General features: G+C 40.9%; 2 protein-coding genes across 2 annotated transcripts; both read right to left on the bottom strand.

The window, feature by feature from the left end:
• Positions 1-4,116: 4,116 nt before the first annotated feature.
• On the bottom strand, positions 4,117-5,490 carry LOC119419972 (coiled-coil domain-containing protein 92). Its single transcript, XM_037687342.1, has 3 exons — positions 5,361-5,490; positions 5,244-5,291; positions 4,117-4,826 (listed from the first exon to the last, which is right to left on the bottom strand). Exons 1-3 carry the CDS (start codon positions 5,488-5,490, stop codon positions 4,117-4,119), a joined length of 888 nt encoding a protein of 295 aa, XP_037543270.1.
• A 2,845-nt stretch (positions 5,491-8,335) lies between these two features.
• Positions 8,336-17,368, bottom strand: LOC119420862 (F-box only protein 40; the record flags this gene model as incomplete). Its single annotated transcript, XM_037688286.1, has 7 exons — positions 8,336-8,536; positions 8,617-8,941; positions 12,027-12,158; positions 12,332-12,573; positions 13,761-13,940; positions 15,154-15,671; positions 16,957-17,368. Coding segments are annotated over 7 exons (2,010 nt in total), but the record flags the coding sequence as incomplete, so codon positions are not given.
• Positions 17,369-17,373: the final 5 nt, after the last annotated feature.

The following is a 17,373-nucleotide window of genomic DNA, read 5'->3' as shown; positions in this document are numbered from 1 at the left end:
ATAGATAGATAGATAGATAGATAGATAGATAGATAGATAGATAGATAAGATAGATAAGATAGATAAGATAGATAAGATAGATAAGATAGATAGATAGATAGATAGATAGATAGATAGATAGATAGACAGACATATATATTGGTATATAAGGCCATATTGTTTTTACTCATCTGTGCACATGTGTTCATGTATTTGTCTGCTACCAAATATCATGAACCGCTGGACACATTTTAATTAAACTCTCATGAAAGTAACCACTGGATGAACATCTATTACTAGTTAAAATTACTACAAATTTTTGGTGCTATATCATTTTGGATCAATCTGATTCAATATGGCCACCACAGCTAATCAGCTTTAGACAGAACAAAAATAGCTATAATTCAATTTAACAGATATTGAGCCATTTCAAGAGGTAGCAGCCAAAACAGCTGCACTCCATTACTTATCAACACAAAGTAATCTTGTTTTAAAACTCTGGCAGGAAAGGTAGCGGCGATATTTGTTCCTTCAAGGAATGCTGGGTATTATTTTTGGGTACAATTTGTGATTCTGTACTTTTATTGCTGTCAAAGTTTGAAAACTGAGTTACGCAGGATCTGGAAAAGAAACAGGCAGAATTTATCAAAATACAGCAGCTTTTCTTTTAAGCACACAAGCATGAACACAAATTCAACAATGCTGATGAAGCCTACCGGATCGAAGGTGAAACATTTCAGCACAAAAAAAAAAGAAACTGTCCAGATGACCTGACTGAAAAATGTTGGATTGTATACCTGGATTATTGAGCATGGATTTTGTTGTTTTGAACCAGTTTGACATGACTGTCGACGAGGAAGAGGGCAGGAAGCAGAGGAGGGGGCGTGCCAAAGACACCATCTTAGCACCAACATAACTGGTTTGTTCCACTTTGGAGTAAGCTGTTGGGGAAAGAATCAGTTTTGTTGTGTGTTTCCTTGACGGATGAAGCCTTCCGGATGGAAGCTGAAATGTTTCAGCACAAAAAAAAAAAAAAGAAACTGTCCAGATGACCTGACTGAAAAATGTTGGATCAACAATACTGGGTTTTTTTCTTATAGGTTTTCTCTGTTTATCGGATTTATCCATCAAAAAATACCTCCTTAGGTGAAACAGAGTGAAAAGGCTGGCACCTAGCTGAAGTTTTGTGTTAGACTTTCTCGGGCCTAAAATCTAAGCCAAATTACTGTATAAAGCACAAGATTGGATATTTTTTCTCAGGCCGCTTAAACTGCAATAAATCAAAAATATCTGTGATTTGTGATGAAGACAGTTAAAAAGGTGTTCATTTTAAATTAAAACAGCCATTCTCAATAATTCAAATGTATATATTTTTATTTATTTTTGTGTTAAAGCCACACATTTTCTAGAAGCTCATCCGAACATAAACGGCTGCAGAAAACGGCACAAACGATATCAGAGACGAGAATAACATCAGCTCAACACTCACATGTGGGTGACAGCCACCATCCAGCGCAGAAAGAGGAAATCTGTGTCAGTGGTTGTCATCTTCTCTGCCATCCTCTGCTCTCCATCCTGCTCAGATCACAGAACAGAGGTTCTTTCTGGTGCCCGAAGCTCCTCGATCCTTGCTGTGTGACCACATTATCCCAGTGTGTGTCTGTCCTTCATGAGAGGAGAGGAGGCAGCGATGGCAGTCTGAAGGCCTTCTCTACACATATGCAGTGTCTACCCAAGTCCAGAAGATGGCAACCTCTCAGCAGTTTTGATGATGTAATTTCCTGTATTCAAGCCCATCTCCTACTGTTTTATACAGATTTTAAATGAAAAACAGCAGCATGGAGCTGTTACTGCCATCTAGAGCTCGCTATGTGAAGGATACTGCAGGTAGGTGATTATAGCACGAGGTAATAATGAACCAAATTAAGATTGTAACAAATTAAAGCATATATGTGATATAGGTCCCTGAATGCAACAACAGGTTGAATTTTATTTTTCTCAGAAAGTTTTAAAGCCATTGATCAAGTTAGTGGGAAATAACTATGGAGCATCTGAATCAGAATGGGTGTGGGGAGTGTGTGTGTGTGTGTGTGTGGTGGTGGTGGTGGGGGGTGGGGGGGGTGAACATTTTATTTTCACAATTTCAAGTCATACATGTCAATTCCCTGTGAATCTCAGATAAACCAGGAGACATGTTTTCATCCTGATGAGGTTGAGGTTGCTCTTTATTGTCATTCGCATCACATGTGGTACATGAGGTGGAACGAAATTGTGTACACAAGGTCCCAGTTACACCCAAAACTAGCAAAAATATAAAGTGTAAAAATAAACTGTATACAAGGATCTAAGATATATAATGTAATGTAATACGATGTATTAAACAGCAGCCTGAACATGAGTCTGTTGTGAGCAGATGAATACATCAGCTTAAGGTAAGAGATCAGCATCATGGAAAATCAGCAGCATAGATAAAGTGATAAATCTCCAATTAAAGTGGCATTACAGTGATTTTTCGGGTTAGGGATTTATGAGTGTACTCTATGAGCTTCAGGGTAGAAGCTGTTTCTTGTTCATTGTAGTTTTTTGCTTTATAGTTTTTTTATTTGCTGAATTGTTTTTTTAATCAAACTGCTTTTGCATGTTATTTTTATCATTCATATATCAAAATGTTCAATCAAAAATATTTATGACTTATAGCAATTGTAAAATTTTATACATTTAACTTTAAGTACGTGGGCAGCTTTGTTAATATAGCTACCGCTTCTCAGCGAGCAGGTCGCCGGTTCAAATCCTGGCCGGGGGCCTTTCAGAGTGAAGTGTGTATGTTCTCTCCGTGCATGCGTGGGTTTTCTCTGGGTACTCCTCCCACAGACCAAAAACATGCATGTTAGGCTGATTGGTAATTCTAAATTGTCCCTAGTGTTGTTTGTCTCTGTGTGTCCCTGTGATGGACTGGAGACCTGTCCTGGGTGTATCCCGCCTCTTTCACAGTGACTGCTGGATATGGGCACCAGTGACCCCCACGACCCGAAAAGGAAGAAACGAGTAAATATAATAGATAGATGGAACTTTAAGTACAAAAAAATCCTTATTTAAATACATGAAATCTTTCCGAAAGTTTAAACAAAACATTGTGAAATCTGCTTCAAATACATGCTATATGTTTGTCTTTTCCTATTTTAACCTATAATTAGGCAAATCTTGGCCTTTTTGATACATAATAATAATGTGTTTGTTATGTGTTGTCATCATTATTCCCATGCGGAGCGATTGGGGAGGTGGGGCAGTGGGTGGCTGTTGGGGCGCCCGGGGCAAGGAGCAGATGGAGTGTGCTGCTCAGAGACACCACAAGATGTGCAATGACTGGGGATCGAGCCTGGGACTTTCGGGTCCCGGGTCGGCTGCCCTGCCTCTATCCCATCTCGGTCTCCATGTAACTTTTAACTATTGCTAATTTTAACTTTAACCTACAACTTTGATTTTTAATATTTAGCTACAGTTCTGCTAATTCTAGCTGTGAACTGTTTTACCACTTTTAGCTAATAACCTTTTGCTAATTTTACCTTCCAGTCTGATACTTTTACCAAAACTAGTGTTTTACTTTTAATTTCAAGTTAGTTTTTTAAACTTTTAGGTAATTTATTGCAACTTTTTTCTTTTAGTTAGCCTCTTTTTAGCTTGGCTTTTACTATAAATAAAGTATAAAATTTAAAATTACTACTTGAAATGAGAACAGAAATAAAAGGCAACAGACATTTTGACATATTTTATGGCACATTGCATGACTTTAATAAAGTGCAGATCAATGTGTGTAACTCTTTCAGAGCCAGAAGCTGACACATGACTGGTGATGTGAAAAAAAAACCCAGTTGCTTTAACAGTGTGGTGAACGTGTTTATTGATGGAGAGACAAGGCTAAAGCAGTTGTGTTAAAATGAGAAGGCGTCTTATCTGAACCGCTCATCTGTTATATTTGACCCCAGTCCTTGCACGCTGCAATGTCTCCAAGATGAATCCATTAAAATATCTATAGGTCTAAGAACTCTAACTCTACAAATATAACTAGAAAAATAACTAACTTTCTGGAATCTACAGAGATTTATGTGGTTAAATTGATCAGATGTTGGTCCTCCTTCGTCACAGAGAAGTTTCTCCTTCCCCTGCTCCCATGTCCACCCTCCTGTGGACTCTGCTGTCCTCTATGTCCTCCCACTCATCCTCGCTCCTCTCCTCTTCCTGTGCTCTCATTGGCTGGCCCAAACGAAGGAGGCGGTACCTAAGTGGCACTAAGAAGAGGGCAGGGTCAGGCATGGGGTGTGGCCTCTGTGGTGATGTCACTCTCTCCTGCGGGATACATGCTCTCACCCTCTCCTCCCTCAGGCTGACCTGCCTCCTGTGTCTTAACTCTGACTCATCAGAGGAGGCAGCAGGAAGTGGAGAAAAGAGCCAATCTGAGCCTCCATCTTCCTCGTCTTCATCATCATCATCATCATCATCATCATCCCCTTCATCCTCCTTTCCTCCGACTTCTTGTTCTGTTTCTGCAACCGAACCTGCACTCTGGCACCGCTGGAAAAGTTTTAACCGCGCAGCGTGAAGTTCATGGTGGAGTGTCGTCGTTACAACGTTCTGGTGTTGAAGTTCTCGATTCAGCAGGGTAATCTTGTGACTGCGACGCTTCAGCTCCTCCAAGAAATGTCGTTCTTCCTCCCTGAGGCTCCTCCCGAGTGCAAAAGCTCGTGCCCGGCCTGCTCGCAGCTCCCCACGCACAGCGACCATCATGCACTGCTGGCGCTCCAGGAGGCGCTCTGCAGCATCGCAGCGTGCCGCCAGTTCCGCTTCCTCCTCTGAGAGACACAAATAAAAGCATCTGTAGTGTGCACTGAAGGGTTAACGCTTGTGACACCGTCTAAGAGAAGACAAACCTGGAAAGTGTCACCTAAATGCAACACAATTGAAAAGTAAACATCGGTTGTACGTTTACAACTAATTAACTTTTGGACTTAATGTAATCCAAGATGGCCACCACAGCTAATCAATATTTGTCATCACACAATGGCTAGTGAGCTAAAGTTTGATGTGTAGCTGAGAGTTTTCCACAACAAATACTCCAAGTGTGGCGTGACTACGACGCCATCATTTCCCACATTCTTGTATGATGGACACCTGGTGATATGCAGTCCTTCAAGAAGTGCATTTCCTTTTACCATGACACATAATGGTGTCTGCAACAGATCCGTTTCACCGTTGTCAGTATTTCTTACCTGCAGTGTGTCTGTCAGGAAATCTGGAGTCCAGCTCACAGCTCAGCTCTGCACACAGAAGAAGCACAGGATGAGATCAGCAGTGATGAGGCGAAGCAGGTGACCAACAGGACTGACCGTGGCAGCGCCTCTTCAGGTGTGTGATCTCCAGCTGCAGACCAGTCAGCATGACCAGGTGTTCCTGCTTCAGGAAGGTGATCCCCCTCTCAACACTGGCCACCTGCTGCTCCAGCCTCCCTGCATCCATGGTTTCACCTTCACACAGATGTTGGCAGCTGGATGTCAGATAACGTGTCCCACTAGAAGCTTTGACATTACAGGAGTGTGTGTTTTGTGTGTGTGTTTATTGCAAACTGTTTGGCAGAAAATCACGATTAGTTTTTTTTTTTTTCATCACGTGGCTTTTCTCGTTTAATCTAATTCAAAGCCTTTTTTTAATTCTTGCAAAACAATTTAGCTGTGATTTAATCTCCTTCACTGAACGTGGCCTACCGTGAAGTCTTCGTATTGTCCTGGACCGACGTCTGTTTCCTCCTTGATGCAGCTGACAACAAAAACAATCTGCAAAAAGACCCTTGTCTCCTCTCCTCACGTGCTGCAAGATGTTTCACTGCCTGCCTTTTGCAACATGACAATGAATCCTGCAGGAGGAGCGGTATGAGGAAATAACCTCCTCTTCCACCTTGTGCTGCTACGTGCAGTGCGGCGCTGCACCCCCCAACAAAGCAGCTTCTGTATGACGGGTGATTAGTGCCACCGTGCGCATGCAGCATCTTCATGATGGTGCCAATAAGACAGTGACAACTATTTTAATCGACTCCTTCCTAAAGATGATTGGTGCTTGAAAAGAGAATCGCAATGAGAAACTTTGCAATTACGAGTTATCTGCAAATTCTCCATTTCAAAAGCTTCACTATGGGGTTTGTTAAGTTGATTTATCACCTTGGCAACAAGCCAGTTTTGTTTTGAATTGCTTAATTTTTATTGGAAAAGAATGATGTTATTTGGCCTTGCAGCCCAATATTTAAAATGGAAAGGCATGGGGTTTTTCCAGGTCCTCCAGTTTCCTCCCACTGACCAAAAACATGCATGTTAGGCTGATTGGTAACTCTAAATTGTCTCTAGGTGTGAGAGAGTAAATAGTTAGTCTCGTTTGTCTCTATGTGTCCCTGTGATGGACTGGAGACCTGTCCAGGGTGTGGCCCGCATCTCGCACAGTGACTGCTGGATATGGGCACCAGTGACCTCCACCACCCGAAAAGGAAGAAGCGGGTAAAAATAATGGATGGATATTCCCACCATTGCCATTGTGCATGCTCAATGTTCATAATGTGTGATGCATTGTGATGTAGCTATATTCATGCATACTTCAAGTTCTCAAATATCTAATTAAATTGAATAAATTGTTTATATTTGTTACAACTGACTGTGACCTTCTTATTTGAAAAAGTATAAGAAATGATTAGGTTTGATGTTTAAACTTTGTGATCACTTTTTTATCAGCAGTGGAGTGGATCCACTTTTTTTTTTTTTTTGGTCTAATGTCCACAGATTTTAGCTGTGCGTTGTAGCCATTCAGCTACATGGCAACACACACTCAAAAACATTGCACTATCACAACGTAAAATACTAATAAACCAAATTCACAATTACAATTGCATTTAAACTCAATAGATAAGCGAGTGTAAGAGACCAAAACACTACATTTGCATGCTGACTTTGATTATCAAATATATGAATGCGTTTGGAGCGTGGTGCCTGATTTTATGCATGCACATTAGAAACTATAAAAAAGGTCAATGGCAGCTTTTAGACTTTATCCATCCATTATCTTTTACCCACTTCTTACTTACAAATGTCAATTAATGGAAAGGATTTCCCACAGCTACAGAAAAAAAAGTTAAAGATTTCTGAATACACACCTGTAAGAAAACTTTGATTTAAAAGTAGATTAAGAATAATATATGCTATAGCAGTTACCAGGATTGCTAGATGGTGTCTTTGACTTTACCCCCCCCCCCCCCCCAAATCAATTATGGGGAAAAATATATTTTTGCTTTTGTTTTGCACTTCAGCCTGCACTCATTCTGATTCATTTTACCAACACTGGGCACAAATATGACAATGACCTCACAGATACAAGGATGTTTACATACAAGCACAGTTTCCACGGCTGGATGTTTCTCAGAACAAGATGGCTCGTTTAGCTTACGTTAAAGAATCACGTGATCCTTGTTTACCCGAGACCTCAAATGGTAAAATGTTCATTTTCATCACCATCACTCCTGCTCTAAGGGCTCAACAGGGTTTTAATGACAAGCCATTCTTGTAGGTTTGATGTGCACAGTGTGCTGGTGACTCACAGTCCAGGCTCAAACCTCAAACCAGGGATTAACCTGTATAAATAAAGATTGAATGAAACCTCAGACATCAATCGTTTGCGATGATCTTGCCCTAGAATAATTTCTGTACAATCATAAGCACTAACTCCATGCACATCGCTAAAGATAATACATGCAAATTTGCCATCCATCATGCAGAAACGGTCTTGGTGACATCATTGATGAAAATAGATCTTTGGGGGGTACATCTCACTACAACACCAGCGAAATGTACCAAGTCATGTTCGCCCTATAAGTGTGTGTGCAGTCTTATAGTTCTTTATGTCAAGTTGGCATCAGTTTTCAAAATTACGTTGGTTTTATTTACATATATGCACGACACACAAACTAGAGCACACCGTGCTTATTTAGTTTGGGATTAATTCAATTCAGTTTATTTATATAGCACTAAGTCGCAACAGAAGTCATTTCAGGGCACTTCAAGCTTTTTTATTTTGAAAACTTTTTATGCACCATACTCAAATGTGTGACTCACTGTGATATCAGATGCATGCACTTCAACACAAGAATGAAGAAATAAGAATAATCAAAACTGGCAGTAGGCAGCCATGAGGTTTGGCGGACTGTGTTTGTCGAACCTACTGATATTAAGATGTAAACAGTCCTTTGTAATATTGAGGCTGTTAAATTAAAATTGGGTACAAAACCCAGAGTAAAGTTTCTTCTTTAAAAAAAAAAAAATCTTCATTGTTATCCGTTTCCTGTAAAATGACTGACAAGGCTTAGATTTCTCTGATTCCTCTCCTTCTCAGACATGCTGAGGAGGGGAACTGGCTCGCTCCATGCAGAGGTCTGGTAGTACGGACAGACTTTTAGATGAGCAGAAATGGGTGGTGTGTCGGCCATGTGCCACAAATCCACTGCTGAGAACAAATGACTGAACTCCCACACCTGGAGAGAAACGGGATGAAAGTCATGAGGGGAGGAGACATGCAGAAGCAGCTATAGATGATTTAGAAAAACTATCTCACAGGCTTTGCCCTCCATTTGGATCCTCCACGAGAGTCGCTTTTCTTCTCCCAGCGGAGGGTGACCATCCCTCTGTCGTTCAGCAGAGAGGAGCACACCTGCCTCATGAGTCGGGACACCAGGGACAGCTGGGACAGGGACAGACTGTCCAGGAAGCTGGCCATGTGGACTAGCACCTCATAGGGCAGCAAGCTGAGAGAGTCCTCTCCTTCAGCTCCACTTCCACTCTTCTTCTGATCCTTGGAGGAGTCCACAGAACAGTTAGGTGAGCTGCCATCAAGACTGCAGACAGCAAGTGGACGCAAGTTGAAACTCCTCAGTTGCTGACTGTAAGGAAGAAAAGAAATATCTTGTTGCTCTTATTTGAGATGGAAGATACAATGATTTGAATCAATGACTCCTCTGTTGGTTATTTACTATGGAAGCCCATTCCATCCACTCTGGGATAAAAATATTATTTCACTTAATGAGACACCATTTCAAAATTATGCCTTATGCTGTTACATTATTATGCGATGCCAAGTCAAATTATGACGTAGTATCTTATATTTACAACTTAAATGTTTTTAAAATCAAAAGGGGCAGAATTTGACTTCCAAAATTTAACTTGACCCTGTTGTGGAAAGAAAAAAATTCTGAAACAAAAAAACTGACCAGTGTGTATCTGCATCTACTGTATATCTCATCTCTGTCTTTCCCTGAAAGCTGCATTTCTTACATCCTTTTACCAAAATATCCACTGTCCTTTCTCTGGACATGTCTAAACCATCTCAATCAGGCCTCTCTAACTTTATCTCCCAGTTGTTCAACCTGTGCTGTACCTCTGATGATCTCATTCCTAATCTTATCCATCCTTGTCACTCCTAGGAGAACCTCAACATCTTCATTGGTAACAGTTTCTGTTTTAAATGTGCTCTATAAATAAATCTGACTTGACTTGACTTGACTTCATTTCTTCCACTTCCAGTTCTTTCTCCTGTCTTTTTGTCAATGTTACAAAACGACCATACAACATAGTGGTCTTACCACTCCTATAAAACTTTTTCTTTGACCTTTGCCGACACCCTTTTGTCAAAAATCACTCCCGAAACTTTTCTCCTTCCATCCTGCCTGGACTCTCTTCTTCACTTCTTTACCACACTCCCCATTTTCCTGGACAGTGGATCCCAAGTACTTGAAGTCCTGCACCTTTGTGACCTCTGCTCCTTGTAACCTCACTGTTCCACTGGCCTCCCTCTCATTCACACACACATAGTCTGTCTTACTATAGCTGACTTTCATTCACCTTCCTTCAAGTGCATACCTTCACCTCTCTAATTTCTCTTCCACCTGTTCCCACCACAGGTCACAATGTCATCTGCAAACATCATAGTCCATGGGGATTCCTGCCTGACCTCATCTGTTAGTCTGTCCATCACCACAGCAAACAAGTATCTCAGAGCCGATTCTTGATGCAATCCCGCCTCCACCTTGAAGCTATCCATCACTCCTACAGCACATCTCACCACTGCTGTCCTCATACATATCCTGTTCCTGTCTAACATACTTCTCTGGCACTCCAGATTTCCTCAATACCACATCTCCTCCCTCGGCACCCTGCCATATGCTTTTTCTAAATCCACAGACAAGTTCTTTCTGACCTTCTCTGTACTTCTCCATCAGCATTCTCAACGCAAAGATGGCATCTGTGGTGCTCTTTCTTGGCATGAAACCATACTGCTGCTCACAGTCACCTCTCGTCTAAGTCTAACTTCCATAACTCTCTCCCAGATCATCAACATGTGGCTCATCAACTTAATTCCTCTGTAGTTGCTATAACTCTGTACATCACCCTTGTTCTTAAAAATAGGCACCATCACACTTCTCATCTATTCCTCTGTGATTTTTTCCATTCTCAAATGTGCCATTGAATATTTGAATCAAAAACCGCATTGCCATCTCTTTTAGATATTTCCAAACTTCCACTGGCATGTCATCAGGTTCTACTGCCTTTTTCATTCAATTCAGTTTTCCGGACTTCACCTTCATTGTTCTTTCCTACTTCCAGGCCCACAGTTTTTATGACCTTTACTTTTCTTTCACTTTCATTCTCTTCATTCATTAGCTCCTCAAAGGACTCATTCCATCTTCACATCACACCCTTCTCACTTGTTAGGACATTATAATTCATATCTTTAACAAGCCTAACTTCTGCACATCCTTTCCAGCCTGATCCCACTATTTAGCCATTTGACACAAGTTCTTCTCTCCCTTCTTAATGTCCAGCCTCTCATACAAATCATTTTACACCTTTTGTTTTGCCTTTGTTACCTCTCTTTTTGCTCTACATTGCATCCTGTCCACTTTTAGTCTTCTCACTGTCCCATTACTTTATGGCTAACCTTTTCCTCAGAATAACTTCCTGCACTTCACTATTCCACCACCAGATTTTTTTAAATCATCTTTTATCTGTCCAGATGACGCACAAAGTACCTTCCTACCCATCTCTCTAATTACTGTTGCTGTAGTAGCCCAGTCATATGGAAGCTCTTTCTTACCACCCAGAACCTTTAACAGCTCCTCTTTGAACTCCTTACAACATTCTTCCTTCCTCAGCTTCCAGTATTTGGCCTTCTATGTTTTTACTGTTTTTCTCTTCTTCACAGCAACAGTTATTCTACACACAACCATTTGATGTTGTCTGGCTATGGTCTTTCTGTAGTCTGCCTGCATACTCATTCCTCCTCTCTTACATGTCGCGCTATGTTCCCGCTATCTTTTGGAAATAAGTGTTGACTGTAGCCATTTCCATTCTTTTGGCAAAATCCACTACCATCTGTTCCTTCCTGGTTTCCTTCCTTGATACCAAACCTACCCATCACTTCCTCATCCCCTCTGTTTCCTTCTCCAACATTTCCATTAATTCCATTCATCTCCAGTCACCACTCTCTCCTCCCTGGGAATACTCCATCACTTAATCCAGATCCTTCCTAAAATTATTTCTCTTCTTGATGTCACTTCCAACCTGTGGAGCATAACCACTGACAACATTTAACATCAGACATTCTACTTCTATCTTCAGACACATAAAACATCCACCTTCCTTCTCTGCATCATGTAAGTTGGCTCTCTACCTTCGCTTGTCATTGTCCCCACATTTAGAGTTGGCTTGACTTTCCTTCTCTTTATCTCCTGATACGTTTCCCTCCGTGTGGTTTTCAACTAACACTAGCACAATTTTTTCCACAACCTGAGCCCATATGAAGCAGCCCCATTTTTAGGTAAGGTTTAGAGTAAGGGTCAGGGTGAGGACATAGAAATGAAGTGAAAATTAATGTAAGTCAATGCAAAGTCCCTGTAAATTTAGCAAAGCATACTGTGTGTGTGTGTGTGTGTGCGTGCGTGCGTGTGTGTGTACCCCATGTATGCTCACTTGTAGGAGATGGTAGCTTTATGTGTGGAGGGATGAAACCTTGTCTGGCTGTAGGTGCAGCCCAGATATGCCAGGGGACATCTCTGTTCAAACCATCCGCTGAGACTTGTCTGGATGTCATTATGCACATTCCTGGAAAATAATTGGCAGCTCAAACAATCAATTTATGAACCCATCCACCACTTTTTTAAGGTTGTGCATAAATAAAATGGTTGCACTTATGGAATTTCTCCACCACATCTCACAAGTTCTCAGAGGAATATCAGCATTCATCACTTTAATGTTGACGTTAACTGCTCGGACACCTGAAGTGCGTGGCGAACTCCCTGCGATGGAAGGTGTGACCACAGAGGAAGGTGAACACACAGCTCGATCGGTTATTTCTGCTGTTCACACTCTCTGCTTGAAGCTGCAGATGAAGCTTCAGCGGTTTGTCCACCATCACATCTGCCAGGGTCGTCTTTCCTTCAAATGGAGCTGAGAGGAAAAAGTGTGTCTGAGTTCCCTGGTCCACATAGAGCCCATCTGCACCCTTCGACTCACTGATCTGTAGCAGAACAAAGAAAGGTGAATCCTGTTTGGATGAGTTACAACCACTGGCAAAAATTAGGGAATCATCACTCTTGGAGGATACTTTTTAAATGGTTTCATTTTGAATAAAAATTTTGTCACAGATATACCACAATAACAACAAAAAAAAAAAAACGCTGCACGGTGGCGCAACTGGTAGAGCTGCTGCCTCTCAGTAAGCAGGTCTGCGGTTCAAACCCCGGTCCGGGGACCCTTGTGGGTGGAGATTGCATGTTCTCTCTGTGCATGCGTGGGTTTTCTCTGGTTTCCTCCCACAGACCAAAAACATGCATGTTAGACTGATTGGTAACTCTAAATTGTCCCTAGGTGTGTGAGAGAGAGTGAATGGCCATTTGTCTCGTTTGTCTCTATGTGACCCTGTGATGGACTTGCGACCCGTCCAGGGTGTACCCCGCCCCTCGCACAGTGATTGCTGGACCCCCGTGACCCAAAATGGAATAAGCGGGTAAAAGATAATGGATGGATGGATATGCCACAAACTATAATGTTTCAAAATTCCAGTTTGTTGCATCACCTCTGTCCTTTATAAAATATTGGGTTCTCTGAAGAATGGACAGAACTGATGACAATCTACTCTTAATCAATCCGACTGCAACTGTCTTTTATTGCTGTTGCCAGATCAGTTTTGCAGGTTGGAGTCTTGTCGTTGATCGTTTTCTTCAATTTCCAATAGATATTCAATTGGACTGAGATCCGGACCATTTGCAGGCCATGCCATTAAGAAATAGTTTTCTTGAAGGGAAGTATACCGCTCTTTACTCGAAGGAAAGAGCATTATCATTTTGAAAAATAAAGTCATTGTCACCAAACGTCCTTTCAGCAGATGAAGCAAGAAAAGTGTCCAAAATTACTATGTAGACTTTGTCATTTATTGAAGATGTAATGACTCCTACATTTTTTTACTCTAAACCTAAAAATGCATTTGTGACTCACATTTATATTACTTGATGCTTTTATCGTTTCTCAATGCCAGGAAGTTGTAATTTAGAGAAATTATAGTCTTGTGGTGTCTGATTAATATTTTTATACAAACACAATTGAAAGATGATGCAAGAGTGGCGATTCCACAATATTTCCCAGGAGTTGTTCAACTTGAGCCAATGTTTTGTTCAGCATTCTGAAGCAGCCAAGAGCTTCTCATACCCTGTGACCCATGACTGCCATCTCAGCGTAGCCCAGCAGGGTTGTTGCTGCTTCATCAGTGAACCAGTCATCCTCACTGCCACCGAGGTCTGACGTGTCGACGCCTCGGCTTTCGCTCTGCACTCGTGCGGCTGTGTCGTACAGATGAATGCGACGCTTGTAGCGATAACTCTCAGGAACCTTACAGGGAGGAGGATGTGAACATATTTTTGGAGATTAAAACAATAAAAATGAGTACATTTCTTGTAAGTTAATACTGGGCAAGCCTCTTATTTGAAAGAGCAATGGGCTTTTGATCCTTTACCTGCATAAAAAGCATCTCAAAGCCCGTTAAAGTGAGTAACAGAGCAGTTTTTTGGGGGGTTACGCAACTTTTGTCTTTAGTTTCCTGTTTACCTTTCTGACTAGTTTGAAGTTGGGGTTTGGTTGAAAAAACTGTTTTAAGCAGATGTTTAGGCAAAATTTAAGAACAAATAACACTATGACCAAAATGTGGATTTGGTTTAAAGATTAATAGTTTTATTGCTACTTCAGTCAATCAAATTTGATGAAACCACATCATAAAGTTCTCGCTGGGCTGTTAAAAGTTTAATGTTTTAACTTCTATTTAGGGAAAATTTTATTTTTGTTTTTCCCTAAATAAAAAGTGTGGTGTAATATATATTACACAATGAAAACGATGTGGATGTTTCTGGATAAACCTGTGCCTATGATGTAGATTACTGCAACAGGAGGTCAAAACTGCACTGCCAACAAATCATTATGTTGTTATGATTTACCTGTATAAATAAAGGTTGATTGATTATGGGTGAATTTTCAGTTGTTCAAATACTGAACTGAGGTTTGAGCAAAATGTTAATTTTATATATTAGATTTTAACTTCTTTAAAAAAATTGAGCAGCAAATTTGTTTTCCTGCTTTGGAAGGAGATGATGGGGGTAAAAAGAGGAAAGGGACTGGGTAATTTGATGCATTTGAAAACATAAAAAAAAAAAAAAATCATACACCCCAGTATAATGGCAATGTATGAAGTTACATCTAAGCTATTTTAAAAAGGCATGGTTTTGTAGAAATTATTTTAATTACTTCTATATTTGTTAGTCTAATCAATATCAGCAGGATATTTTAATGTAAAAAATATATATAATGTTGAATTCTTCTGGTTTTAAGCTCATTATATTATTAGTAAGTGCTGGTTTAACCCATTACAACTGTGTGTCTGAAATGTTCATTATATTGATTTAAACATCCACCATGAAAAATATTTTTCAAATACACTTTTTATGGCAAAAAATTAAAAAAAGTAAATAAAAATGCTCATCAGAATAGATGTCGGTGCACCTCAGCATCATTTTTTGCATCTCAGGGACTGAATTCGGTTGAAAGGCCTCACCTTGAAAGAGCGCAGCGTCTGTACCGGAATGGGCTCCAGGCTGCCATAAACAAAGTCTCGCTCTCTCGGTGTGCAGGCCTCGATTTGTCCGAAGGCGAGCAGCATGCGTCCGTGGTGCACCATGTACATGTTGTACTCCTGTGGGGTGAGCTCCTGGCCCAGACGCTCCAGAACCCCCTCCTGCCATGGAGCCAGCCCGGTCTTACTCGTGTCAGGCGGAGAGCTGTTATTTGGTGCATCAGAACCGTCGGTCTTCGTACCTTTCTGGTCTTCACACGTTTTGTCCTGCCTCGCACCATCCTTTGAAGCTCCCCCGCTCTGGGTTTGTTCCTTCTCTCCAGCCTTTTGCTTTGAATTTTCCAAGTTTTCCTGAGCGACCGTGCAGGCGCTTTTGTCCATGTTGAACATCATCTCAAACAGATCGAACTTCTCTTTGTTGATGACGGAACCATGCCCTCTGCAGATTGCTGCAGTTTCTTCTGCAGTAACATTTTCACTCACACTCGTTTCAGGGAGGCCTGCAAAATACAAGGGAAAAGATTTTGTTTGCACCATTTTTAAAGGGTTCATATACATTACAAAGAAGATTGCAGTACCTTTTAAAAGTTTTAAGCTAGCCCCAATTCCGTCATATTTTGCCTCTAGTCACATTTTCTTGTAGTCAATGTTGACTGACAGTTTTGCAGACTTTCTGTAGCTAATAATTTACTATACATCAAGTTTTCAGTTAATAGCTCTCTGGGACTCGCATAAAATTAAATATTCTGTCTGTTAACTGTTATTGTTGGTATTTTTTTCACTGAATTAATAAAAAGCAACCGAACTGAATTTGTAACAGATGAATAAAAAAACCCTAAAGATCCAATTTACCAGTTCATTTGTTATGCATTGACACAACACCGATTCATTTCTTGAATTTAGGAGCCTACTTGTGTTTAAATGTTCACAGGTCTGAATTAAGAGGCTTAAACAAAAAATAAACACACTGTTGAATAGATTAATGGACAGAAAACTTGTGAAAAGGCAGCCAAAGTAAAATCTAAAAAAACAAACAACAACCTTGAATCTGAAAATCAGTTGATCAAGCAATTATTACCAGAAAGTCTGTTTACTTGAAAGCACAAATTTATATTTATAGATTTACTTTATAACTTATTCATGCTTACACACAAAATAAAAGGCTTAATAAAGTCAAAAAGAGGTTATAGTAAAGAATTTAACCCCAGTAATACTCTTTGCTTTATCTAAAATGACTTAATCTCAAAAAGCAATAAAAGTTAACATTTTTCAGAACAAATATGCAAGAATCATCTTAAAATTACCTTCAGAGGTCAGTCAGTATACATCTGCATAAAAAACAATTCAAGATGGCTCAACACTGTTTTCAGGTTTTCAGACATTTGATTTGATTTTACAAAAGGGGTGACATGGTGGCTCAGCGAGAAGGTTGCTGGATTGAATCCCAGCTAGGGACCTTTCTGGGTAGAGTTTGCATGTTCTCTCCGTGCATGTGTGGGTTTTCTCCGGGTACTCCAGTTTCCTCCCACAGATTAAAAACATGCATGTTAGTCTGATTGGTAACTCTAAATTGTCTCTAGGTGTGAGTGAGAGAGTGAATGGTTGTTTGTCTCGTTTGTCTCTATGTGTCCCTGTGATGGACTGGAGACCTGTCCAGGGTGTCCCTCGCCTCTTGCACAGTGACTGCTGGATATGGGCACCAGTGACCCCCACCCCACCACGACCCAAAAAAGGAAGAAGCAAGTAAAAATGATGGATGGATGGATTTTACAGACTGTGACTAACCTTCAGTTGGATTTCTGTCCTGAACAGCATTTGCAAGTCCTCCAACTGCTGCTTCGTCCTTCATTTCCTCTTTTATTTCCTCTTCCTCCTCCATCAGTTCTGGATAGACCAGCTTCATTTTGAGTCGTTTGTAAAGATCTGACTGATCAGCAAGAGCCATGGCAACATCTAAAGCCTCCTTCTTAGCTTCACTTTCCTTCAGAACGTTGTCCTGCAGGGCAATATATTCGTGAGGGTTTGTGTCATCAATGGGCCAGCGGAGCCACTCCATGGAGCAGCACACCACGCTGGCCGGACACACCTGGAGGTGAGCAGCCTGTGAGGAGCGGGGCAGCTGGACCGGGCAGCCGTACTCAGCGTTGAGGCAGGGCACCCTCACATTGGGGCAGAGCAGCAGGTGGTCCTCCTCTTTGCACA

Source organism: Nematolebias whitei, chromosome 14 (genome assembly GCF_014905685.2).
Source record: "Nematolebias whitei isolate Nwh7 chromosome 14, NemWhi1, whole genome shotgun sequence".
Taxonomy (NCBI): Eukaryota; Metazoa; Chordata; class Actinopteri; order Cyprinodontiformes; family Rivulidae; genus Nematolebias; species Nematolebias whitei.
The sequence above is the reverse complement of the archived record's forward strand: the minus strand, read 5'-3'. Positions and strand labels throughout refer to the sequence as shown.

What these genes read in the sequence shown, in the direction of transcription:
- LOC119419972 (XM_037687342.1), bottom strand. Translation starts at nt 5,490, where the DNA reads ATGGATGCAGGGAGGCTGGAGCAGCAGGTGGCCAGTGTTGAGAGGGGG. An exon ending in CCTGAAGAGGCGCTGCCACG is followed by an intron (nt 5,292 to 5,360) that starts GTCAGTCCTGTT and finishes TTCTGTGTGCAG; the next exon opens with AGCTGAGCTGTGAGCTGGAC. An exon ending in TCCTGACAGACACACTGCAG is followed by an intron (nt 4,827 to 5,243) that starts GTAAGAAATACT and finishes TGTGTCTCTCAG; the next exon opens with AGGAGGAAGCGGAACTGGCG.